The following is a 26,195-nucleotide window of genomic DNA, read 5'->3' on the forward strand; positions in this document are numbered from 1 at the left end:
CCAAAATCATCCGTATTAAGACAATAAAAGACCTGAAATATTTCAGTTAGTGTGCAATGAATCTAAAATATATGAATATAAAATTTTCATCATTACATTATAGAAAATAATTAACTTTATCACAATATGCTAATTTTTTGAGAAGGACCTGTACATTCAGAAAACACAGAACCAGACATCTGACTGCAGCATCCAGCGTCTTCTTTCTCTGTGGTCTGTCTGTGTGTGATGATGAAGTCAGGGCAGGTTTATGACCAGAAGCTTTTAAGGTGAACTAAATTAATGTCTTTGCTTAACTTTGGTTTGTTTGTTCTCTGTCATCCTGTCACTGGGTTTTATCATCCTGCCAGGGCCATGTGTATGATCAAAGTATTAAAACTACTCTAACCTTATGTTCACATTGAAAAAGTAGTGAAAATGTCATTTTTTGTTTGAGAAATGGTGGACGGACACTGGAATTAAATGAGAAAAAATAGAATTATTTTTAAAAATAGCTCCTACACTGTTAGAAATTCCCTGGTCACAAGATTAAAGTTTTATCTTGTAAACAAACTGCAACATCAGCCTGATTTTCTGAGCCCAGGAGGCAAATATAAAAAAATATAGTCGAACACAGTGTGACATTTTTTACTGGGTCTTCTTAGCCTTCCAAACAACACGTTGACATGTTTTTCACTTGTATCAGTTTCTGTATTTTTTTATATACCAAAATAATCTGCTGCACTTAGACCGACTGTCTGGCACGACTCAAACTGATATAATTACTGTATTTGTCAGTAGCGTCTCTGAGATCAATGAAGCCCTTTGTGATCCGAGGGAAAGTTAAAGTTCATGTGCTGAGTCAGAACAGCTATCATAATAAAGAGTTTTTGCATGCCTTGTAGAAAACAAGCCAACAAGGCAGCAGATTGGACCGACCTCACTGCTTAGCCCACATGAGCCAGTCTTCTTTCTGCACACACACCAAGCAACAGCACAGGGAAAAAATGCAGGAGAAACTAACCGAGCGTGCTGAGTGGTTTGTTTCACTTAGCAACCTCTGCATGAGAAAACATGCTCCAGCCTCAGGTTGTGGAACTCATTGGTTAAAATCAGTTTGATTCTTCTTTTGAAAAATTGGGTTATTTATGAAAAGTCCTCTGCGACTATACAGGTCCTTCTCAAAATATTAGCATATTGTGATGAAGTTCATTATTTTCCATAATGTAATGATGAAAATTTAACATTCATATATTTTAGATTCATTGCACACTAACTGAAATATTTCAGGTCTTTTATTGTCTTAATACGGATGATTTTGGCATACAGCTCATGAAAACCCAAAATTCCTATCTCACAAAATTAGCATATTTCATCCAACCAATAAAAGAAAAGTGTTTTTAATACAAAAAACATCAACCTTCAAATAATCATGTACAGTTATGCACTCAATACTTGGTCGGGAATCCTTTTGCAGAAATGACTGCTTCAATGCGGCGTGGCATGGAGGCAATCAGCCTGTGGAACTGCTGAGGTCTTATGGAGGCCCAGGATGCTTCGATAGCGGCCTTTAGCTCATCCAGAGTGTTGGGTCTTGAGTCTCTCAACGTTCTCTTCACAATATCCCACAGATTCTCTATGGGGTTCAGGTCAGGAAAGTTGGCAGGCTAATTGAGCACAGTGATACCATGGTCAGTAAACCATTTACCAGTGGTTTTGGCACTGTGAGCAGGTGCCAGGTCGTGCTGAAAAATGAAATCTTCATCTCCATAAAGTTTTTCAGCAGATGGAAGCATGAAGTGCTCCAAAATCTCCTGATAGCTAGCTGCATTGACCCTGCCCTTGATAAAACACAGTGGACCAACACCAGCAGCTGACACGGCACCCCAGACCATCACTGACTGTGGGTACTTGACACTGGACTTCTGGCATTTTGGCATTTCCTTCTCCCCAGTCTTCCTCCAGACTCTGGCACCTTGATTTCCGAATGACATGCAGAATTTGCTTTCATCCGAAAAAAGTACTTTGGACCACTGAGCAACAGTCCAGTGCTGCTTCTCTGTAGCCCAGGTCAGGCGCTTCTGCCGCTGTTTCTGGTTCAAAAGTGGCTTGACCTGGGGAATGCGGCACCTGTAGCCCATTTCCTGCACACGCCTGTGCACGGTGGCTCTGGATGTTTCTACTCCAGACTCAGTCCACTGCTTCCGCAGGTCCCCCAAGGTCTGGAATCGGCCCTTCTCCACAATCTTCCTCAGGGTCCGGTCACCTCTTCTCGTTGTGCAGCGTTTTCTGCCACACTTTTTCCTTCCCACAGACTTCCCACTGAGGTGCCTTGATACAGCACTCTGGGAACAGCCTATTCATTCAGAAATTTCTTTCTGTGTCTTACCCTCTTGCTTGAGGGTGTCAATAGTGGCCTTCTGGACAGCAGTCAGGTCGGCAGTCTTACCCATGATTGGGGTTTTGAGTGATGAACCAGGCTGGGAGTTTTAAAGGCCTCAGGAATCTTTTGCAGGTGTTTAGAGTTAACTCGTTGATTCAGATGATTAGGTTCATAGCTCGTTTAGAGACCCTTTTAATGATATGCTAATTTTGTAAGATAGGAATTTTGGGTTTTCATGAGCTGTATGCCAAAATCATCCATATTAAGACAATAAAAGACCTGAAATATTTCAGTTAGTGTGCAATGAATCTAAAATATATGAATGTTAAATTTTCATCATGACATAATGGAAAATAATGAACTTTATCATAATATGCTAATATTTTGAGAAGGACCTGTACAAAAAATGTCCCTGCTTGAGCTTACATTCAACTAACCACAGGGTTCATCCCACAGACGTCAAACAGAAGGTCACAGATGAGATGGAGGACAACACAGAGACGAAACTCTGATATTTTGCTCCGAAAATGTCCAGATTCCCCAAAAGGTTCAGATTTATAAACTCAGAAAATGTCAGAATGTCCTTTGAAGCCTAATTCACTGAAAACATTCAATTTTTCATCGATTAGGAACCAACTTGTTCTGTCTCATTTCAGGACTTCAGGGAGTTGGTTCCAGATCCGAGAAGCATAGAAACTGATCGCTGTCTCCCGTTGTTAAGTTCTGGTCCTGGGAACCAAGTGTAAAGAGGTTTCTGAAGACCTGAGGCGGTACTTGGTTCATACATCATTTTCATGACGACAGCATGTAAACTACATACCGGAACTATGATAAAATCAGGTTTAGTGGTCCAAAGTAAATGAAGTGTCATGGTTGCACAATAAGTATTCCACAGATAAGCAAATAAAAAAAAACTAAAGACTTTCAATAGAATGTGGCTGTTGCATTGTGGGAAACACTAAATAAGACATATTTAGATCATATATTTAACTGTAAAATAAGATTTAGGTAAAAGCAGTCCGCGGCCATCAGGATGCACCTGAACGGCTCAGATCTTGACACACCCTCCTGTTTGCACAGTGGGAGGAGGATGCAGGAGGAGGTGTTCAAGTTCAATTAGGACGGCCCCCAGAAGGTCTCCCTGCAGAGGAGAAGCAGTCAGAGGGAGACGCCGGGCCGTCGCCATGCATTCTGTGGGCAAGTCATGGCTGCTGCTCACCGGCTTTGTCTTCTTCTACGTCATCTACCTGCTGTTCGGAGCGCTGGTGTTCTCCAGCATCGAGCGGCCGGTGGAGGACAAACTGCGCCACGACATTGAGCGTCTTAAAGAGGAGTTTCTGAACCAGAGCTGCGTCAACGCCGCCTCGCTCGAACTGTTCCTCAACAAAGTTCTGACGGCCAACAAGTACGGCGTGTCCGTCCTCAGGAACTCCTCAGGGAGGTCCAACTGGGACCTGGCTTCCTCCATGTTCTTCGCAAACACTCTGGTCACGACTGTAGGTGAGTCTCACAGCTGCGCAAGATGTTAGGGCGAAGAAAAGGTCTGCTGGCGTTTTTGCGCACGACGCAAAACCAACGAAAAAAGGAAAATGTGTTCTTATGAATCCCGCGCACCACAGCCTACTAAGTAATAAACTTCTCCGATTTAAGATTTTTAAAAGTATTTGTATTCGGGTTGTAATTTGATGTTTTTGAAACGTGTCCTGGATGTTTATGGCGAAATGCAGCTGTGTAATATTCAGGGGCGCATCTAGAACGTTTTCTAAGGAATGGAGGCCACTAACCACCTTGAGGTGAGACACCAAAACCATTTTATTTCTAAAACAACCTAACAGCCTGTAATCTCTAAACATCAGCAGGTATATATGTTAGAACGGCCTTGTTTTAGTCCCTGCAAAATGCAAAATACTGGACCTAAACCTGTTTGACCTAAACGTGTGATCCTGGTACCTTTTTTTTTTTTTTTTTAGGGCAGGTCCTGGAGTAAGACACTCCTGAGTGGGTTGGTTGGTGGCTGAGTCTCCATCTGTTATTGATATATGTTTAAAGCAACACCTTAAAACGTCACTAGCCTCTATTAGGGCTCTTATGATGCTACAGTTTCTACCTCCAAACCGATACCAAGAATAATACTTAATTCTACTGCAACCTCTTTTGAAGTCACAAGTTTCTTTAAAATAAGAGCAGAAAAAAACTTATAAAATAATTCCAGTTTAATGCTAAGTTTATTGTCGTAATTAGGACAAAACCAATTTGGCAGCATTTAGAAAAAAATACAGAATTTAAGTCGCCTCCCCTGTGTGAGAAAAACATTGGACAGGATAACTATTGGTAGAAGAGGTAATATCGTTTATATGTCTGGTCTGTGCAAATATATTCAGTAGAAATCCAGATCAGTTGGGCATCATGTGCAGGGTAGGTTGCTACAGGTTCTAATTGAAAGCTTCATTCTGTTCTCACGGTTTGGTCACGTTTATGTGATTTATTATTCGCCGCTGATGTCTTTACCACTGGACAAAGGAGTAATGGTGAGGGCACAGGTCATTTAACATCCAGCAGCGAGTGGAACCATCTGCTTATGCAGACTTTCCTTTTATTTGGAATCCACAGTAGAAGGGATGCTTTTGCATTTGTTTTGTCGGTCAAGGAGGGTTGCATTGGCCTCTGTAGCTTCATAGAGGCCCCTCAGCTGTGAGGTTTGTGATCCAAGCAAAGTCCACTGACCTGCACATCCACATGTAGATAAATGCTGCTTCACCAGTCAGCATTGGAAAGTCTGAATGCCTAGAAGTAAAGTGTAAAGAAAGGAGAGTTGACTTAAGCTTTTACAATATTTTATGTTTTTCTTGTAAATTGGTTTATTTGTATGAGTGAGAACGTGTTCTAAATTTTAAATTATAGTAAAAATCTGGGTTTAATTGTAAACACAGATCACAGTTCACTCCTTTTTCAGTTTGCTTCGGTCTAGAGAAACGAATAAAAACTGATCTCTATAGAACTGACTGGAGATCTGATTTTGATTTTTGAGGAGATGGATGGATGGATTATACAAGAATACAACTATTTGGAAATGGTCAATGCCATTTTGGAGTTGTTCTGATATTTAGACAATCAAGTGTACTTGAATGCAGCATAAGCAGCTGCTGGAAAATCCCCTCCGCTCAGAACCAGTGTGTTGTCCCGGTCTCATACGCTGTGTGGGGGGGTGTTGGACCTGTTGAATGCTGCAGGCAGCTGGATTTGGACTTCAGGTGTTTTCCTCCAGCAGCAGTGACGTTTACATGCGGCTTGACATTGTTTCAGGCGAGTAATTCAGTTCAGTGCAGAGAGAGCTACATACCTTATTGCTGATAAAAGATGCGTACACTGATAAAAAGTTCTGGTTCGGTCCATCTTTCTTCACTGTAGCTGCATGAGAATCCTTCATGTTCTGTGATGGCGGAGAGTCGTCTGTGTTTTGTTTCAATGTCACTTTTTAAAGTTGCCCTCCAGAACGTTGCCTTCTGCCCATAAACATTCTGCACGTGTTCAGGTATAAAACAACGCTGTTTTCATTGGGTACCAAACGGTGCTGCACCGTTACACTCTTAGTAAAAAATATAGCTGTGTACAATAAAGATTCAGGCTGTATTTCTTTTTTTTTATCAAAGCTACTAGGGTTCAACATAGGAAACACATTTGCAGAATTTACTTCACAGCTGTAAAAACGGTGGTGTAGCTTTAAATTATGTCTGTATAATCAAACTGTAAAAGTACAAAAAATACATAGTTTTCATTTTTCAGTGTAATTTGCATATTGTGCACCTATATTCATGTGTTTGTATTCAAAGAAACGCTGCCTGAATATAAATTTTTTTTTTTGTCTGGACTCTGGGTCCTTCTGTTCCTTCCAGGTTGAATTATGTTCTGGTCACTCCAGATGTGGGGTGTGACCACCTCTGTGACTTTAATTTGGTTCATTAAAGTTCCAATGTGCAATATAAATGCCTAATATGGTTTTAAATATCTGTGGAAGTTTCATGAGCATAAATAGATTTAGAAAACAAGCACAGAAAGTTTGTGGAGACGATGAAAAGTTCTTATTTTCTCACAGATCTGTTAACTTAATGTCTTTCACTGGTTTACAACACACAAAGAAAAATCTGTGACATTTATGTTCAGAACATTTGTCCCTGGTTTTTTTTTAAATGTATTTCCTGTTTGAGCAGGAAGTTGTGGCAGAGCAGTGCTGCTAATGAGATGGGCTGTAAAAAAAGTTTGAAATGTAAACGTCATTAAGGAATTCCCCACCCATTAGAAAACCGTTTTCCATGTAGATGAAAAACCTGGGTTTCAGCCACACAACCCACTTCAGTTAGAGGGAAAAGTTGGGCCTCGATTAGAAAAAATCACCCTAAGTTTCATTCTGTTCGAGACGAAGCAGATTTACTGCTACAGAAACGTGAGAAAGTAACTCCTCCCACCTGCAGAAACCATGAACCGACTGAAGTCCTATGAATTATATTTCATATGTAGGGTTACTGGCTGTAATATTTTAATATCTTGTTCAATAAATACATAAGTTAGGTAGGTGATGTTTTTATTTTTAACTCTAAAACTAAACTTTGAGGGTTATAAAATGCTCAACCTCACAGAAGCTCCTGCAGCTCCCATCAGCCTCCTAGACCCGTCTCTGTATTTTCTTTTTATTCATTTTAGACAAACAAGATTTTGTAGAAACCACCAGCTTTAGTAAGTCTAACTGGAAGAAAGTCACCCCATATATTCTCCAGTTATCGATGACTATCGATGTTTTTTACCTTGGATCTGTGATGCTGTGGATTTTTGGTAGGCTTCTCCTCACCACCTTTTATCTAATGAAATATTTTTGTTTTGTAGTAATCTCCATGTAATTTATGGTTTTGTTTAATGGACACAAATGTCAAGGAAATCTCAGTCGGACTGTGGAACTTTATTTCAGATGAATCCGGTTCATTGTAATTGATTTTTATGTGTGTGTGAGTGTGTGCTGTTGTTACTTATTAATGGTCTCATCATTTGTCTGAGAAACTGGTGTTTTTTACCAGGGGTTGTTTAAACCCTTTACTTATTTTAACTAAACTCTTTAGTAGCATCTTTTCAAAAATTCTCAAAATTCAAAAGGGTGGAAATTAAAACTTAAACTAAAATAACTCTTTTTATAATAACTTTTGAAGGACGTTATAGTAACACAGCTGTACATTTAGCTCTTTTCATCTGCAAACTGCAGTGTTATCTTGGTCAACTGCTGCTAGTTGCTATCAGACATGCTGCTGTAAAATGCTCATATAAATTGCTCACATGTCCACTGGGCAAATTCATGCATAAAACAGAACAAAGATAATCTTTGTGTTCTGCAGTACTTTGCGTGCCTGGTTTGGTGTTCTGGTTTAATTTTGTGCATTTAAAACAAAAGAAACAGAAAAAGTCGTCCGTCATCTGAGTCTTGGCTCTCCAAAATGATTACACAGACAGCAACCGCGTGACTTTCTTTCCATTAGGATTCTTATGTTTATCCTGGTTGGTTTGGGCTCTGGTTTTAACACTGCGAAGACAAACATCTGGAGCAGCAATGTGCAACCCATTTACATTATAGTGAGAGACCTGTCTTTAAAGGTTATGGCCTTCTGATCATCCCAACAATTAGTGGTCTAAACACGCCATCTCCCACCAGTTACGCAATCCTTCACACCTGTACTGTAGGTAAACATCCCCTTTGTGGTGACCCCAGTGACCTGCAGAACGCTGGTTAGGTCAGTGAAACCCACAAGCTCTAGTCAGGGTGGAAATGAGGCCACTAACGTTGAAATGCTTGGAACTTCACACAGATGGGTAAGTGGGTTAGGCTTTTTAAAGCGCAGCCCGAATGAAATCCATTTGAACTGAACTGCAGCTCAAACTGGGTGATTCTGTATCTCATCCTCTAAGATGAGTTGTTTTACCTTGCATCTTGACGGTCCTAAAGACCTCCTCTCTGTTGTCTCCTTGAGTTGTTTTAGCCTGTTGATGCAAGAAAACCTCAGCCTGGAGGTCAGCCATTATTGATTTACCCATATTTTGTAGCAGTGCACGACTCCTCTTCAATCAAAGCTGTCATGTAAGTATGTCTATAGAGATATAGATATTATCTGCATCTTTGCTAGAGCAGCACAATAGACTGAGTTACAATCTTCATCACAGTATCACTGCGATCAAGCGCAGCGGACCGCTTGGGTGCAATATTTGCTAGGACATCTTAATGTCATGCGCTCATTTTCTGTATAATGATGATATATTTGGTCAGGTGGATGAACTATAACTGCTCTGAATACTTATACCTGATCTATATTTATTGTTTGAGATGCTAAAGCTCTCTGAGAGTTCTCAGGCATTGTGTAATGGTGAAGAATAGTACGGAAATCCTCAATTTTCATCAATAGTAACGCAATTGCTTATATCTTTGCATATAAGTCAGCAGTTCTTTAAAGCATGCTGGTAGAAATTGGGTGACTGCAGCTCTGTTACCAATGGTTGATTTTTGCTCGCTGCTGACAGCAATGTGAAGGGGTCGACCTGCATGTGGTGGGTGGTATTAACCAACCAGAGCAGTGGATTCCAGTCTGAAAGCACATTCGTTCTTACAGGCACCCGTGTGACTGAATACAACCACAACATGCACAATTATAAGATGTAAGACAAGCCTGTAAAGGTTTTTCTGTGAGTACTGTTTAAAGGACCAAACTGGGTGTTTGGGGTTGTATACGAGGAATATAAGATAATTGGACCAATAATGTCTGGAACATTTGGTAGTTTTCGATATTAGAATTGCTTTTGTATTGGCAAACATTGGCAACCCTAATAACTGTTTGTAAAGCTGCTAGCATCCTAGCATGTTTAACTTGGTGTTAACTGTACAGAAATTTGAGCTTTCTCAGTCCTGCCTGGAAAGGGGTCTTTGTGTCCCTTTGACTGTCTGGTTTGTGAACTACAGAGCCTTGTGAAAGTATTCGGCCCCCTTGAACTTTTCAACCTCTTGCCACATTTCAGGCTTCAAACATAAAGATATAAAATTCAAATTTTTTGTGAAGAATCAACAAGTGGGACACAATCGTGAAGTGGAATGAAATTTCCTGCAATTACAGCTGCAAGTCTCTTGGGGTTTGTCTCTATCAGTTTTGCACATCGAGAGACTGAAATTCTTGCCCATTCTTCCTTGAAAAACAGCTTGAGCTCAGTGAGGTTGGATGGAGAGCGTTCGTGAACAGCAGTCTTTGCTCTTTCCACAGATTCTCAATTGGATTCAGGTCTGGACTTTGACTTGGCCATTCCAACACCTGGATACGTTTATTTGTGAACCATTCCGTTGTAGATTTGGCTTTATGTTTTAGATCATTGTCTTGTTGGAAGATAAATCTCCGTCCCAGTCTCAGGTCTCTTGCAGACTCCAACAGGTTTTCTTCCAGAATGGTCCTGTATTTGGCCCCATCCATCTTCCCATCAATTCTGACCATCTTCTCTGTCCCTGCTGACGAAAAGCAAGCCCAAACCATGATGCTGCCACCACCATGTTTGACAGTGGGGATGGTGTGTTCAGGGTGATGAGCTGTGTTGCTTTTACACCAAACATATCGTTTTGCATCGTGGCCAAACAGTTTGATTTTGGTTTCATCTGACCAGAGCACCTTCTTCCACATGTTTGTTGTGTCTCCCAGGTGGCTTGTTGCAAACTTTAAACAAGACTTTTTATGGATATCTTTGAGTAATGGCTTTCTTCTTGCCACTCTTCCATAAAGGCCAGATTTGTGCAGTGTACGACTGATTGTTGTCCTATGGACAGACTCTCCCACCTCAACTGTAGATCTCTGCAGTTCATCCAGAGTGATCATGGGCCTCTTGGCTGCATCTCTGATCAGTCTTCTCCTTGTTCGAGATGAAAGTTTAGAGGGACGGCCGGGTCTTGGTAGATTTGCAGTGGTCTGATGCTCCTTCCAGTTCAATATGATTGCTTGCACAGTGCTCCTTGGGATGTTTAAAGCTTGGGAAATCTTTTTGTATCCAAATCCGTCTTTAAACTTCTCCACAACAGTATCTCAGACCTGCCTGGTGTGTTTCTTGGTCTTCATGATGCTCTCTGCGCTTTGAACAGAACCCTGAGACTATCACAGAGCAGGTGCATTTATACGGAGACTTGATTACACACAGGTGGATTTTATTTATCATCATCAGTCATTTGGGACAACATTGGATCATTCAGAGATCCTCACTTAACTTCTGGACTGAGTTTGCTGCACTGAAAGTAAAGGGGCTGAATAATATTGCACGCCCCACTTTTCAGTTTATTATTTGTTAAAGTTTGACACATCCAATAAATTTCATTCCACTTCACGATTGTGTCCCACTTGTTGTTGATACTTCACAAAAAATTAGAATTTTATATTTTTATGTTTGAAGCCTGAAATGTGGCAGGAGGTTGACCAGTTCAAGGGGGCCGAGTACTTTCCCTAGGCACTGTATATGAGTTCAATCATTTATCAAGGGAATACTTTGCAAAATATGTAAATAATTGGTGCATTCATGCTGGTTTTTTTAGCTAGTGGTCTCTTTTAAATCTAAATCCAATATTTTGTTTACCTGCAGGCTATGGTCACCCCACCCCTCTATCTGACGCTGGGAAAGCCTTCTCCATCTTCTATGCCCTGATAGGAGTTCCCTTCACCATGCTGGTGCTCACCGCCTGCGTGCAGAGGGTCATGCACCCTCTGGTTCTCGCTCCAGTCACCCTCCTGCAGCGCTTGGGTTTGAACCCTCGGCCAGCCACAGTCGTACACTTCCTGCTGCTCCTGATTGTGGTGGTTCTGTGCTTCTTCATGGCGCCAGCGGCCGTGTTCAGCATGGTGGAGGTGTCTTGGACGTTCTTAGATGGCATCTACTTCTGCTTCATCTCCCTGTGCACCATCGGACTGGGGGATTTCGTTCCAGCCGCACGGCCTGGGCAGCAGTACAGAGCGCTGTATCAGGTTGCTGTTATGGGTGAGTGTAACTGTTTCGTCAACAGAACAAAATGCACTTGGGTCACCATTTAATGTGCAGCAAAATCCTTAATTTTAAAACATATCTTCATTCTGTTCTACTTGAGGTTTTGCTTGAAATTGCACTGAAACAAGCCCAAATAAACAGTGTTTTCTTTTATGTTTTTATATCTGAGAACAGTGGCAGGATTGTTTTTATACCCACACAAATGCCCATATATATATATACCTTGAAAGCAGATATTTATTCTCCACCCCAATGTTCTTCTAAATACTTGTCCTATTGGCTGAAGTCTGTGTAACATCAAACCTTGTGACTGTTGTGTGCCTCTCCTTTGAAACCGCAGCATATGTTTGATGAAGAGGCATTCCCTCATCCTACAATAGGATGTTTACTAAGCTCAAGTCCAACAAACTTGCGAGTTCTAATCTTGGCCAGAAGGTGACTCCAAACAACAAAAAGGATATCTTAAAAAGATGAGAATACATGAGATGTTGCATTCTTAATGCGTTTTCACCAGAACGGAGCCATGATGCTCGGACAACCTGCATGTTTCTGGCCATCATTAAAAATTAGGGTCACTCAAAGCAAACCGCTACATTTAGAAAGTGGTCGACCTTTCGGTCGGTTCACTCCCTCTCGGTTCGCTGTAACCTAACAAAATACAGGATAACATTTCAAAATAAAGGGAAGGAGATGATGTTGGCCTTCAGCAAACTTCTCCACATGCAAATATTGTCAGGAGAAGTGAGATTAGAGTTTGAGAATGTTATTGCTCTATCTGTTTCTTTTTATTTCCCTCTGGCCCAGCTAGGGATTGGTACTGAGACAGCACCAGTTTATTCAGAACCAGAGACTGGCTTTATGATGGTGGATACTGAAAAAGCTTGTTGCAAAGAAAGCATCGGTTTAGCACAGGAACCAGTTTGGTGGGAAATCCCCAGAGAAACGAGTCTTAGAATAATGGAGGTTCATCTTTGGGACTGAAAAGTTTTGCCTAGCAGGTGTTTATTGTTTTGTGCTTCAGTGTAACACCGACGGTTGCAGCTGAGCAGATGGTTTTTATTCTTACCTCAGATGAGAGAAGTAGCACCTCTCTGCTTCTCTTTTTTCTCTCTCAGTAGCACATCAGGGTCGAGTCAGTTCCTGCGTAATGAAACGCTTCTGACTTTAATCTGACGTTCTCTTCCTACACGTTACACTGATGTTACTTCATTTCTCTTTGTGAACGTTTGGAGTTTGTGTTTTTCACGAGGAGCTGTTGAAAATTACGCTGCTCTGGTTTTAAAACTTTATTAAGATTTTAGTTCTTGCTAAAGTCAAAGGCCGACTCTTTGAGGAAAGGTTAAAAACCTTTGGAATCACTGTTCTTTTAGGATGTCCAGACAGTTTAACTTCAGATAGACTAAAGACCAATTTCTTTCTGTTTAGGTGTTTTTTACTTTGGCTTTTCTGAACCTTAAATTTATTTCAGCTGATTTCTCACAGTTCAGTCGCAAACATTTTTTTTCTTTGTTTCTTTTCTGTGCTTTTTCTTTAAGTTTTCTGTCCTAATGTCCACTTGGATGTTTCCCACTTTGCAGCCTGAGGTCCACGGTCTCTAGAATTGACACATTGAGACGGCTGCTTTTACCATGCTAGTCACACTAATTGCTAATATAAGATGTTGAAGCCAGTTTAAGATATCGACTTTAAAACCCTGATTTACAGAGACTGCTCACTGTCGCACATGGTGTGACATCACCTCTACTGCTAATACAAGTACATCTTAAAAATTTAGAATATTGTGAAAAAGTTCAATATTTTTTGCCATTTCAGAAAGGGAAACTAATGTATTATATAGATTAATTACAAGTAAAATATTTCAAGTCTTTATTTATTGTAACATTAAACATTGTTTACAAATTGTAAAAAACACAAATTTAATGTCTCAGAAAATGTGAATATTGTAAAAAAAAAGTTGTGGCATATTCATAGAAAGTCAAGTGGAAGGAAAACATGTGGTAGGAAAGGTGCACCAGCAACAAAGATAACTGCAGCCATGTGTGAATTGTCAAGCAAAATCCATTTAAGAATTTAGGGCAGCTTCACAAGATGGTCCCTACATATGGGCTACAAAAGTTCAGGAATGTCAAGCCATTCCTGAACGAGAGACATCAAAAGCTCTTACCTGGGCTAAGGAGCAACTGAACTTGACTGCTGCTCAGTGGTCCAAAGTCCTCTTTTAAGAGGAAAGTAAAGTTTGCATTTCATTTGGATGTCAAGGTTCCAGAGTCTGGAGGAAGGGTGGAGAGGCACAGGGTCCATATCACTTGGGGTCCAGTGTGATGTTTCCACAGTCTGTGATGATTTGGGGTGCCATCTTCTGATGTTGATCCACTGGGTTTTCTGAAGTTCACAGTCAATGTAGTCATTTAACAGGATTTTAGAGCACTTCATAATCCTTTTGACCAGCTTCATGGAGAAGCGCATTTAAATGTCCAGTCTGACTTGGTTCTGGCCCACACTGCCAAAGGTACCATAAGCTGGTTCAATGACCATGGTGTTACTGGGCTTGATTGGTCAGAAAACTGGCCTTCCCAGAACCCCATAGAGTCTATGGAGGATTGTCAAGAGGAAGATGAGACACCATAGCCAACAATGAAGATGACCTGAAGGCCGCTATCAAAGCAATCTGGGTTTCCATTACACCTCAGCAGAACCACAGGCTGATGTCCTCATTGTCAGGTTGCATTCATGCAGTAATTCATGCAAAAGGAGCCCCAACCAAGGATTGAGTGAATAGAATTGGACTTCCTTTTAGAGGCCTGATATTTCTGTTTTTCAAATATAATTTTTAAAATCTGATGTAGTAAGCCATAATCATCAAAATTTCAAGAAATAAAGGTTTAAAAATGTTAAATCTGTGTAATTAATCTATATATGACCTTCTTTTTCTGAAATGAGTGACCAAAAATGTGGACGTTTTTCCCTATAGTCTCAAGTTTTCAGCTGTAGTTGTTTAATGAACAACCGCTTGTGAATCCTCTTCAAATAGATTTAAATTATAGTTTCTAAAGAGAAACTGAAATGACTGAAAATGGTTTCAGCAAGTCGAAGCTTTTCATAAATTGGCCTAAAAATTCTGATTGGTGCATCTCTAGTTTTTAACTGCAGGATGATTTGCAGAAATAGACTTGTTCTGGAAGATTTTAGAAAATCTGCACATTTGTTTTCTCAGTTTTGCACATAAAACAATATATAAATTTAATTGTTAGCACGTTTTTTTCTGGTTTGAAGCTCTCTGCCTCTAAGTTTACCTGTTCGATCTCTTCGAACTTTGTTTGCACCTTTTTTGTATTTCCCCGCATCAGCTACTCAGGCACTTATATTTTTCAACTTGACTTTTTGGAAGGAGGCTCAGCGTTTCACATGAAGCAGCTGTGCTTTTTCTTAATCAGCCAGGATTATGTAATGACAGAATAGGTGAAGCCAGATTAACTTTTAAAAAGTCCCTGCAGATTCTGAAGAGGGTTGGAAAGGGTAGAATGTGACCTGCTGCTCTCCCTGCATGATGGTTTGACATCTCTAGAGACCATGGTGGTTTGCTTCAGCTGAAGTTCTGTTAATATGGAAATATTCCCTTTTATTGACACCATACCCACTGCTGCAGTGGTTATGCTCATTAGATTTCAGTTTTCTTTTTGACTGAACGTCATTCAGTCTACTAAAAATAACTTTTTTCAACCTGGAAAGTAACAACCTGATTCTAGCAGATTCTGAATGCCTGCAGCAACGTTTGCTTCAATCAGTGGAAGGAGTTTAAAAAGTCCTAAACTGTGGTTTCAGTGTCGCTGCAGAATAAATATTTTAGGAAGGACTTCTGGAGTTTGCACAGTCAAAGTCCTTAAAGTTATCAGCTGCTGTGTTTTCATGTCTGTTAAACTAATCTAACTGCTGCAATCCTTTAAAACCAGGTAGCTTTGACGACGTTCCAGTTTTTCAGAGCTTTTGGGCCTAAGCTTGTATCCAGATTGTGTTTTCACCGTCCACTGTACTTTCTGTCCTAGTAACTGAGTAATGGCACCCAGCCCTTTGTAATCCTGCCATGTTTTACATGAAGTGTTGCTTGTCTGAGTCACTGTAATGCAGTCATGTGGCGGAGGGAAAAAAACCCCACATGATTTTCTTTTTTCCTTTAATGGAAGAACAAGAATTAGAGCAGGAATAAAAGTTATTTTATGCTATTTATTGTCAGAAAGTCTTACGTAATTCTTTGTTTTACGTAAGTCTTTATTATCTGCTTAAAAAGAGTGAAACGGCGACTTCAGTGCAACTCCACATGGTACACATGTAAACACTGAAAAATACACATACAGAAACTTAAAATGCACAGTGAAAAATAAAGTGCAGAGCATCCAGGTGACCAGGAAGGGGAAGGGTTTGTAGTCAGTGATTATTTAATACATTTATGGGGGGAAAAAAATCCCTTTAAGTCTGGAAGTTCTGGATTTGAAGCATCTATGTAGCACCTTTGACTTTAACAAATAAACTTTTCAGAATTGTATTTAATTTCTCAGGCACATATCTATGGAGAGATCTGAGGAACTTTTTAATAAAGATTTGAATTGCTAAAATAAATCATCCATATTGGCTTAGTGCTGTGGATGCTGCTTTTGACCAAAAGGTCAAGCAGAAGCTTCACTGGGAGACAAAAAACAATGTTTTTGCATAATTAAAGAAAATATTTTAGCCAATATTTCTGTTGGGTTTTCTCAGGTGTTAGATGGGAATCCCAACATGAGAACAAGTTGTTATTTAAGACTTTTTGTTATTTGGCTTTTCCAGTCTACCTGTTCTTGGGTCTGATGGTGATGTACCTCCTACTGCGGACCTTCCACAAGATGGCCGACGTGCACGGCCTGACCACCCTTCTGCAGCTGCCGCGCTGTGAGGAGTCTGTGCTGGAGGACACGGAGCCCATCGTCAATAACGACCCCACTCCCCCTCGACTAAAAGACGAGGCCGCCGGCAAACCCCTGGATCCAGGATCCCAGCCGTCGTACAACTCCATCAACAAAGGCTGAGCCAGCGGAGAACGGAGGGGAAAAAACGTTTACCTCTGAGGATCCTCCAGGATCGGTGGGCTGAATCTGAACTCTTGTCTTAATTTCATTAGATGTAAAACAGCCAAACAGGAGAGGCAATGCTTGGATGAATGGAGATGAGCTTTAAGATTCAACCTTTCTTAGAGGATGTGAAATGTTCAAGCCAGACTCTGAACAGAATAACTGAAGGAACTGCACAGGCTAAAATGCACAGAAGAATGTGGTTTTTACCTCGACACTGGTGTGACTCTGGTGTGACTCTGGTTTGTTTACAGTCTTTAAAACCACAGGATGGGGTTTGGTCAACAGCTTTTTTAATATTCGCTTTGGTCTTTTGTATATTTGTTCTTGGTTTTGTGCCACATGTTTGGGTTTCTAAAATAGAACTAATAATTAATGTCCTTTTTGTTTTTTAACAGAACCTATTTTACATGAGTTTTTTCAGCCGTGTCCCTGACCATTCAAATGTGCTCATTGCCAGTAATGGCTGTCCATTTAAATAAAAGTGTGTAAATGATTTCACACCATGGGTCAGTAACTGTTACTGGATCAGATTTCCGGCGCTCTTCCAAACAGAGGGGGCGCTGTTTACCTCAGTAAATCAGGCGTCCTGTCCCGTGTTCTGCTGCCCCCTGGTGGCGGTTCATCATGTTTGTGAAATAGATGCTTCCAAACTGGAGCAAAGGGTTTATTTACAGGGAATGAAGATGGAAGTGAGAGTGCAGTTCAGAAGTTAAACGCAGCCTGGGCCGGGCCTGTGTAATTACATTTGGAGAAATACTTGAAATGCACTTTAATCAGTAAAACGAATGCTAATATTATGAAATTATGACCATGTTTGCTGTGTATGTTGTAGCAACAATTTAACTTGTGCTAACACCTGATAGTCCTGTTTAAATAAAAGTTTTTGATCGTGTTAATTCACCTCCTGTCCTTGTCTACATTAAACATAAAAAAAAAACTAGTTTGAAATACAGAATTACTCAACCATTAAAAAGAATTATGCAAAAATATCGTTTTCATTAAGTTTGTGTTAAAGACATTTATCAGTTTGGTTCTATGTTCTCATACGCACTAGAACAGCTTTACAGGAGGGAGTGCTGAGTGGAGGGTGCTTCTAATCTGAGGAACGCGTTGCTCAGCTGTATCTGATGCTGACGACGGCAGGTGACAACATTGCTTGTTTTTTAAAGTACTGAAGGCAACAAGGTAAAGATCACCATCTGGCCCGGTCCCTTTTCGGACATACAGCACCATATTACTGGTGTATGTGGAAATGTGCTGTTTCTCCTGAACGTTAAGCAGACTCCTTACCAGGAAGCATTCATGCAGATAGGTTGGGAACTTTAATTGCCTTTCCCCCAATGTAACATTGCCACGAGGCAAGGGAGGAAGAGGTAATCAAACCCACAACCTTTCAACAGCAGGACTTTTCTCACTAAGCCCCAGCTTCTGGGAGTTGGCCTGCTTCAGCACTGCCTTCTAGACTCAGATTCTCAAGTTTTTTTTTTTTTTTAGTGTTTCAACTATTTTTTAACGTTTTCTAAACCTTTTTAATGTGGTTGCGGGTTTGGAGATCAATTTGCAACCATTATTACGTTAAAAAACTGAGTGTAAAAGGAAATGTCTAAATGACATGTTGGAATAATTCTTAAGGAAACCAGGGTCGATGGTTTATCCAGAGACCTGCAGGCTAACATGTAACTGATATGTTCTGGACATGTTGAACATGTAGTGAAAGCTTAAGCACTGTAATGAGTTTTCAAAGGTAGCTGGAATCACAGCATCTGGAAACGTTTCCATGCTCTGCTTTAAGTTACGAAATGTGAAAAATGACTCATGCTTTGTTTTTTATTTTATTGGCCTGTTTGAGTCAGACCAACACTAACTTTGTTTTTGGATTAGTGTAAGAACCCGGGACAGCCGCATCGAGGACTATGGTCGCACGCTTAACCCCTACACCTACTATGCAGAGATTATATTAGATGCAGGTGGAATCTATTTAGCTGTAAGGTGACGCCTGAAGCCACTGCATTTTATTTGGAAGCATCAGAACAAAGAGGGCTGAATACAAACGCCAGCCAGTTTGTGTTTATAAAAAAAATATATAAAACTGTATAATTTTCATTTTGATTACCAGTTAAAGGTTTGTGTTGGTTTTAACATGAGAAAATGTGAGTTTAAGTGAATAGTTTCGCAAGGCACTACATGTCTGTGGGTTGTCACAGCTGTGATGAATCAAAAAAAGTGGCATAATGGACTATTTAAAAATAAATGATATCCTTTTACAAAAATGTTAATCTAACTTATCCCACTTTTAAAAAATAATACCAGAAGCCAGTAACATGCTTCCAGTTTGGTTTGAGCCAAAGAAAAAGGCAGCACTACAGATTGGTCAGCTCCACCACTGAGGCTCACGCTAGTCCTAACTAGTCCTAACTAGTCCTAACTAGGGGACTCGTTTTACAATAAAATTCACAATTCAATTTAGAGTCATGTAGCGATAATCAGGTAAGCGAAACGCCATAAAATGCAACTAAGAACCATTTCCTTTAACATCCGTCCCCATCGAAGATCCCTGGAAGTATGTTTTAAAATCACTGCCAAACCACATGGTTTTCATTTTAATCTTTATTGACATCTGCACAGGTTAACATTCAATTTTAAAACGAATGGGCTAAATGCACAGTATTAAAACATTAGAATAAAAGTAAATAAAACTGCCATGGCGGTTTATTAACACACCGATTTGTCAACATTAAATAAAACATCTCGTTTACAACACAAACCGTCTATAGTTTGAGGCTGCAGGGCAGCTAAATACAAAGAAACTCTGCATGGAAGCAACTTTAATCCATGAACTGGATGCAAATTACAGAAACCTCACCAGAAGTTATCGTGTGCTTCCTCAAACCATTTATCTCCCATTCGCACTCCAACAATGCTGGGTTGAATGCTTAACAGTACAATTAAATATGGAAGTTAGAACAGAACAAATAAGAACACTGCAACTGAAAGGACCTTTTGTTTTATTATCACTGCCTAGTAAAATACTAACATGGTTGAGACAAATGCATATTATTGACAAGTAAACCGTATAACATCTCGACACCGTTGAAATGAACGAAGGGTTCTCAGAAAGGAAGGAAGGTAGAACCGCTGGGTTTCTAGGAGCCAATATGGCTGAAACTATGATGATAAACACCGACCGATCAGTCCAACACGAGATGTTGCAGTGGTCTGTGCTGCAACATCCAAGCTAACGAGGAACTCGTATAAAATAACAGCGCTGTGATGCCTATTTGATTAAAATTGTTGTTTAAAAAGACAGGAACACATGCATAGAGCTCTGAGGAACAACTAGCAACCACCTTTAGACTCAGAGTAAACTCTTCATCCAAAACAGCAAGTTGAGCTCCCAAAGGAACTCTAATATCAATAATAACAAAACCTGTTCTCAAAATAGAAAAAAACAAAAGCACAGCTTCCTGACATCACTTGATGTAAACCGATTTCTTCCCAGAAGATCTGACCCATAATGTAGTGTTTCAGCCAATTCACATGATCAGAACCGACACCAGACCTTCGTTGGACAAGAGATTTTCCCTCATCATTTCTCTGCCTGAACACGTTAGTGATTGGCGCCATCTTCTGTTCAGTTCCTGGTACTGCTTCAATAAACCATTCCCTCTGACTGGATCATGTCGGTACCAAGCCACAGTTCCTATCATCTGAGTCACGCTTAAACTGCAGCTTACTGGTTCATGATTCACTGACTCACTGCTTAGCAATGAAAAAAGACTGATTCTTTCCTGCTACAAACAGTTTTTAATTGTGACTCGACTTCCACATTTTTATTTTTAAACCAAAAGCTTCCCAAGTTTGTCCTGCTTGTCCTTTTCTGTCTTGGACATCCACCGTTTCCACAGCATTCTTACTACTTTCTAAATACCATAATGCACCATTCTTTGAGTTAATATAGAAAAGTCAAGAAAAATGCTGCCAAATTCGCCTTCTGACTTCAGTCCACTAAGTTAGAGGATATTTATTGATAATGAAAGGTTTTTTTTTTTAAATTAAAGATAAACTTGTCAAGATTCCACCAGAATCTTCATCAGATGCTCCAGCTCAAATTCGTCTCTGGCTTGATTCTGACTGGAGAAAGATGCAGATTCAGGTGAGGAAGGTGAGGGAGAGGAGAGTAACGGACTGAAGGAGGAGAATGAAGGCAAACACTTCAAATTGGAATTGAGAGAAAGGGAGAAAGGGTGGGAGGAAGAGGAAGGAGGCAAATAGTGAATGAGTTCCTCTTCAGCTGTGTATCCAACCCTGCTGCTTCGGATCCCGAGCCCTCCCATGTCCCTCTCCAGGAGAGATGGGTCTACATCCTGGAACAGATCTTCCATCAGGATGTCGTTCAGATAGCTGGGTTTTCCTACATCTGCGCAGCTCTCCTGCACCTTTTCCTCTCCCTGCGGCGCACAGCTGACGCCGCCGGCTCTGGTTCCATGTTTTACCCACGCTGAACCTCTCTCAGAGGAGCCTGAGAGGTTCTCCAAGGACCTGAGAGGTGTCCGTGGAGCTGCCTGAGGGCTGCCATCAACGGTAGAGTCCAGCGCAGTCAGAATGGAGGAAATGGCAGCTGAAAGGGAGAGGTCAGAGTCTGTGGACATGGATCCCCAGTCCTCATCTTCATCGTCTCCAGTTGTAGTGACGCCCGAGTCGCCTGAATGGTAGCAATTTGTAAGTGGAGAGCCATTTAAAGAACACATAGGATCCCCGGCCATTAACACTGAGTTGGGCTTTGACTCAGTGAAAATACTTTCCCGCTCTTTTGCATGGAGTCTACACAAAGAGCCAGATGGAGGCTGCAACTCCTCCCTGTTTGCAGAGGGCAGGGTGATCTGCCGCAGCGTATTGGCTATCAGAACCGACCGGCGCAGGCTGGGCTCCGGTAGCTCCTGGCCACGTTGATACTTGTTCAGGGACACGGAGAAGACAAACTGTCGCTGGCTCTCCCACACAGGACTGCTCGGTTCGGAGACCTCCACATCCTCTGGGTCGAGTTTCCGTTTCTGTCCCTTCAGAATCATCTTCAAACTGCAGAGGAGAGCAGAAACTGTTAATCTATGAAGTTTAAAAATGATCCAAAGTTTAAACATTTCAAATCTGGACCGACTCCCAACAAAGCAGCGTCCTATTTAACAACTGTTACAAAACCAAACAGACGGCACACCGAGAGGAGACAGAAAACTTTCAAAGAAACAAACGTATAAAAAGATATTTTTGTACGTACAAGTTGTTCTCATGGAGGCAATCAGCCTGTGGCACTGCTGAGGTCTTATGGAGGCCCAGGATGCTTCGATAGCGGCCTTTAGCTCATCCAGAGTGTTGGGTCTTGAGTCTCTCAACGTTCTCTTCACAATATCCCACAGATTCTCTATGGGGTTCAGGTCAGGAGAGTTGGCAGGCCAATTGAGCACAGTGATACCATGGTCAGTAAACCATTTACCAGTGGTTTTGGCACTGTGAGCAGGTGCCAGGTCGTGCTGAAAAATGAAATCTTCATCTCCATAAAGCTTTTCAGCAGATGGAAGCATGAAGTGCTCCAAAATCTCCTGATAGCTAGCTGCATTGACCCTGCCCTTGATAAAACACAGTGGACCAACACCAGCAGCTGACGCGGCACCCCAGACCATCACTGACTGTGGGTACTTGACACTGGACTTCTGGCATTTTGGCATTTCCTTCTCCCCAGTCTTCCTCCAGACTCTGGCACCTTGATTTCCGAATGACATGCAGAATTTGCTTTCATCCGAAAAAAGTACTTTGGACCACTGAGCAACAGTCCAGTGCTGCTTCTCTGTAGCCCAGGTCTGAGGAATGCGGCACCTGTAGCCCATTTCCTGCACACGCCTGTGCACGGTGGCTCTGGATGTTTCTACTCCAGACTCAGTCCACTGCTTCCGCAGGTCCCCCAAGGTCTGGAATCTGCCCTTCTCCACAATCTTCCTCAGGGTCCGGTCACCTCTTCTCGTTGTGCAGCGTTTTCTGCCACACTTTTTCCTTCCCACAGACTTCCCACTGAGGTACCTTGATACAGCACTCTGGGAACAGCCTATTCGTTCAGAAATGTCTTTCTGTGTCTTACCCTCTTGCTTGAGGGTGTCAATAGTGGCCTTCTGGACAGCAGTCAGGTCGGCAGTCTTACCCATGATTGGGGTTTTGAGTGATGAACCAGGCTGGGAGTTTTAAAGGCCTCAGGAATCTTTTGCAGGTGTTTAGAGTTAACTTGTTGATTCAGATGATTAGGTTCATAGCTCGTTTAGAGACCCTTTTAATGATATGCTAATTTTGTGAGATAGGAATTTTGGGTTTTCATGAGCTGTATGCCAAAATCATCCGTATTAAGACAATAAAAGACCTGAAATATTTCAGTTAGTGTGCAATGAATCTAAAATATATGAATGTTAAATTTTCATCATGACATTATGGAAAATAATGAACTTTATCACAATATGCTAATTTTCTGAGAAGGACCTGTAGACTATAGCAGAACCTGAAATAGTCTCCTGCACTGACTATAGCAGGGCGGTTCAGATCCAGTCCCTGAAGGCAGGTGCCTGGCATGTTTTGGATGTGTCCCTGCTCTAACCCAGCTGATTCAACTGGCTTTTTTATCTGAGACGGGCACGCTGAACCAGGAAAACGCCTAAAACATGTTGGACACCGGCGCTTATGGACCGACTTTGGACACCACTGAGTTACAGGTTGGTTTTTTTAAACATTTCCAGATTTGTTAAACTTTTTTCCAAATATGAAAACAAAACAGAGGTGGGGCTTGTTTTTGTGAGCTAAATGTTTTGTTACAGCCTTTTTTTTGTACATTTAAAAATGTCTTATTTTTCCAGACTTAACATTTCCAGATTTTTCACCAGTTTTTGTGATATTTTGGACATTTGAGTGAAATATTCTCACCTAGTTGGGTTTTATAATATTTTGTTTCTGGCTCCCCGTTTCTGCGGTGTACCTCTTTATTTATTTTTGTGTATTGGAAGAATTTTAATTATTTAATCTACTCACACGAAACTTAAAAATACAGCGATAACAATACTGTGTGCTTTTGGACTCAAACCGAACCCAGTTGAAGAACCCTGGAGCCAATTTGAAACCCAAAAGCAGGACATGAAAAATATACCATAAGAATTTTGATTTATTGTGACAATGATGAATTTTAATTAATGATGTTTTGAAAACCCAAAAAACTTGCTGTATTGTCAGAAAAGCTATTCCTACTATTTTATCCACTGGTGAATCCATGACAGTTTTAAAAAATATGAATAAATAGAAAAAACATTATTAAATGCAGTTACTGTGTGCAGCTTAGAGACAAGAATCACTCTTTTTATGTCACTGGTGTCCTGAAAAAGCCTGTGGGTGTGCTTTTTTAGGAGCAGTATTTCTGTTTGTGGTGCTTTTCCAGCAGTGACAGCGATACAGTTATCTGATATGTTAGTTTCATATTGTTGGTAGCAAGAAAAAGAAAACAAAATGAACATTAAGCTGGATGTGGCAAACCAGAATGCAGGGCATCATCTTAATATTAACCAATGTGAAAACTGTAGTTTTCAGAAATATAAATTTTGATTTGCCTTGAGAAGAGAATGGAATAACAAACTCAATGCAAACTTTCTCCCATACTTGATTTTTTATTTTTCAATTCTTATAAAGACTGAAAAAGACCTTACTTTACAAGACGGAGCAGGAACCCTGCTGTAACCAAAGACAATAGCAGGATTCTGCTCCCAGCTCAGATAAATTGGCAGATAATGGAAAATAAAACAAAACACAACTTGCTTAGAATATCACCTCCTTTTTTTTTTTTTTTTTTTAAATAATGGCATCAGCCAATAAAAAAAAAACAGCTGACTTTTGCTTTAAAACTTTACCTTGGCATTATTCATGAAAGTTACACTCCAATGTAACTTAATGATTTTAACTTAGTTGGACTTCTTACTTTAAGAAAATGTCAGTTCAAAGCATTTTCATGGTTTTGATGATTTAATTCGAGACGTGTAAAAACAGTGGAAGTACCACAAAGATCACATCACGTGTGAACATCGATTACAGATCAAATTAAACGTTCAGAGCTAAAAAGGTCAGGGTTACTCACAGAGACCGTTTAGTTGATATATTTAAGTTGTGATTTAGAAAAGATCGTGATTTGTTTCTAGGTTCCTAGAGGCAGATCTGAACCATCGGAGAGCTGATTTTTAAACATGAGATGGGGGGTTGCTGCTGTTACGTTAGTTTCATCACATGGGAGGGAAAAACTGACCCAGCGGTACAGAGTACACGTTATAAGATAACTGACCTAACCTAACTAAAATAACTCGATCAGTTTACCAAAACTTGCCACATTAACGCGGAAAGCCATGCTGCGAACGTAACTGTTTAAAAAAATACAGTTAAACCAACCTGTTGAGTTGTTCGCCGCCCCTCGGTGAGTTTCGTCACTGCTGTTTAGGTCTAAACTCGTTGTAATTCTTTACTTCACTGAAAAGACCGATTAAACTTAGCGCTTTTATATCACAATGTCATTCGGAGGAAATAAAAACGAATAATGGCGGCTTTGAACAAGATAACAACCGTTTAAATGCGCCGGAGCTCGGGGTACGTGACGCTTAAGCGGTAAGCTCCCGCCTGTGATTTGAGTTTCACCCAAGTCGCTTTACAGTTGGAGGTTGAAGGTCGCACGGCCTTCTGGGTAATGGAGTTTAGTTGAATAACATTCCAGCAGAAGACTCTTCCATTCCGAAACAAACGAACATAGCATTTAATAAACCTATAGGAACGACAACAATATCTCATCATAAATAATTAGGATTTATAAACTCGTTAAATCGCCGTTATTCTGATTAAAGCCTTGAGAATTATGAAATTTGCATAGCGCTAATTCCTCCGTGATTACGTCACCTCACAGTAGAAGCATTTCCGCCTAAATTCAGTATAAAACACCACCAAAATATCACTTAATGATGCTAGGCAGCATATTTAACACAGGAAAATTCACAATAATTTAATGATACAAAAAACTTATTTAAAATATCTATGACTAAAATTTGCTCATTTTTATCCAATTTGGGGGGTTTTTAGGAATAAAGTTAGAGAGGAGGTGTCCACGTCCACAGCAAAGACCATTTGAAATTAAGGGCAGTTGTATAAAGCAGTAAGAGCAAAGAAGGAGATGTTACCTGAAAGCTGTGGCCCATATGAAGGAAAACAGTTAGTAAAATCAGCTCTAACCGAATAGAAACAACATGTCAAGTTTCTAGTTTCGATTTGGTTCCCTTAAACTTGCAACTTCATGAAGTTCCAGCGAGTCAAAAACAACCACAGCTCCTCCTCCATCCTTCCCAACCCGTGCATTGGCCAGAACGGGAAAAAAGTCAATTTACTAGAATATAGCTAGCATGTAACTCTTTCAAAATAAAGACTTGCACAAATTCGTTTCAGTATTTGTTAAAAGGCAGGAATTGCTCTGTTTTATCGTCTTTTTTTTAATAGCTTTGAACTCAACACCCCAAGAATAAAGAAACTATTCTCACGCGTTTGTGAGAAACCTCAGCTTTAAACATTAGACTCACTGAAACATTTTTAGAGATGAAATAAACCTGGAGTTGGATGATTTGTTTTTCGAAATCAAAGGTAAATTCTGC

At 40.5% G+C, this 26,195-nt stretch overlaps 2 protein-coding genes across 3 annotated transcripts; one reads left to right on the forward strand and one right to left on the reverse strand.

Annotated features, from left to right (window-relative positions):
- Window positions 1-3,448: 3,448 nt before the first annotated feature.
- kcnk6 (potassium channel, subfamily K, member 6) lies at window positions 3,449-16,998 on the forward strand. The gene is made up of 3 exons (XM_047390791.1): window positions 3,449-3,862; window positions 10,997-11,389; window positions 16,217-16,998. The coding sequence occupies exons 1-3, from the start codon at window positions 3,547-3,549 to the stop codon at window positions 16,453-16,455; spliced, it is 948 nt and encodes a 315-aa protein (XP_047246747.1). The 5' UTR covers window positions 3,449-3,546; the 3' UTR covers window positions 16,456-16,998.
- A 2,094-nt stretch (window positions 16,999-19,092) lies between these two features.
- Window positions 19,093-25,881, reverse strand: sertad3 (SERTA domain containing 3). 2 transcript variants are annotated; one of them, XM_047390648.1, is made up of 2 exons: window positions 25,731-25,881; window positions 19,093-21,576 (listed from the first exon to the last, which is right to left on the reverse strand). In XM_047390648.1, exon 2 carries the CDS (start codon window positions 21,567-21,569, stop codon window positions 20,568-20,570), a length of 1,002 nt encoding a protein of 333 aa, XP_047246604.1. In that variant the 5' UTR covers window positions 21,570-21,576; window positions 25,731-25,881; the 3' UTR covers window positions 19,093-20,567. The 2 variants fall into 2 exon arrangements, with proteins under 2 accessions (XP_047246604.1, XP_047246603.1); XM_047390647.1 differs by lacking the exon at window positions 25,731-25,881 and adding an exon at window positions 24,955-25,311.
- Window positions 25,882-26,195: the final 314 nt, after the last annotated feature.

The sequence above is a fragment of the Girardinichthys multiradiatus genome, chromosome 18, assembly GCF_021462225.1.
Source record: "Girardinichthys multiradiatus isolate DD_20200921_A chromosome 18, DD_fGirMul_XY1, whole genome shotgun sequence".
In the NCBI taxonomy this organism is placed as follows: Eukaryota; Metazoa; Chordata; class Actinopteri; order Cyprinodontiformes; family Goodeidae; genus Girardinichthys; species Girardinichthys multiradiatus.

What these genes read in the sequence shown, in the direction of transcription:
- kcnk6 (XM_047390791.1), top strand. Translation starts at nt 3,547, where the DNA reads ATGCATTCTGTGGGCAAGTCATGGCTGCTGCTCACCGGCTTTGTCTTC. An exon ending in CACTCTGGTCACGACTGTAG is followed by an intron (nt 3,863 to 10,996) that starts GTGAGTCTCACA and finishes GTTTACCTGCAG; the next exon opens with GCTATGGTCACCCCACCCCT. An exon ending in GTATCAGGTTGCTGTTATGG is followed by an intron (nt 11,390 to 16,216) that starts GTGAGTGTAACT and finishes TGGCTTTTCCAG; the next exon opens with TCTACCTGTTCTTGGGTCTG.
- sertad3 (XM_047390648.1), bottom strand. Translation starts at nt 21,569, where the DNA reads ATGATTCTGAAGGGACAGAAACGGAAACTCGACCCAGAGGATGTGGAG.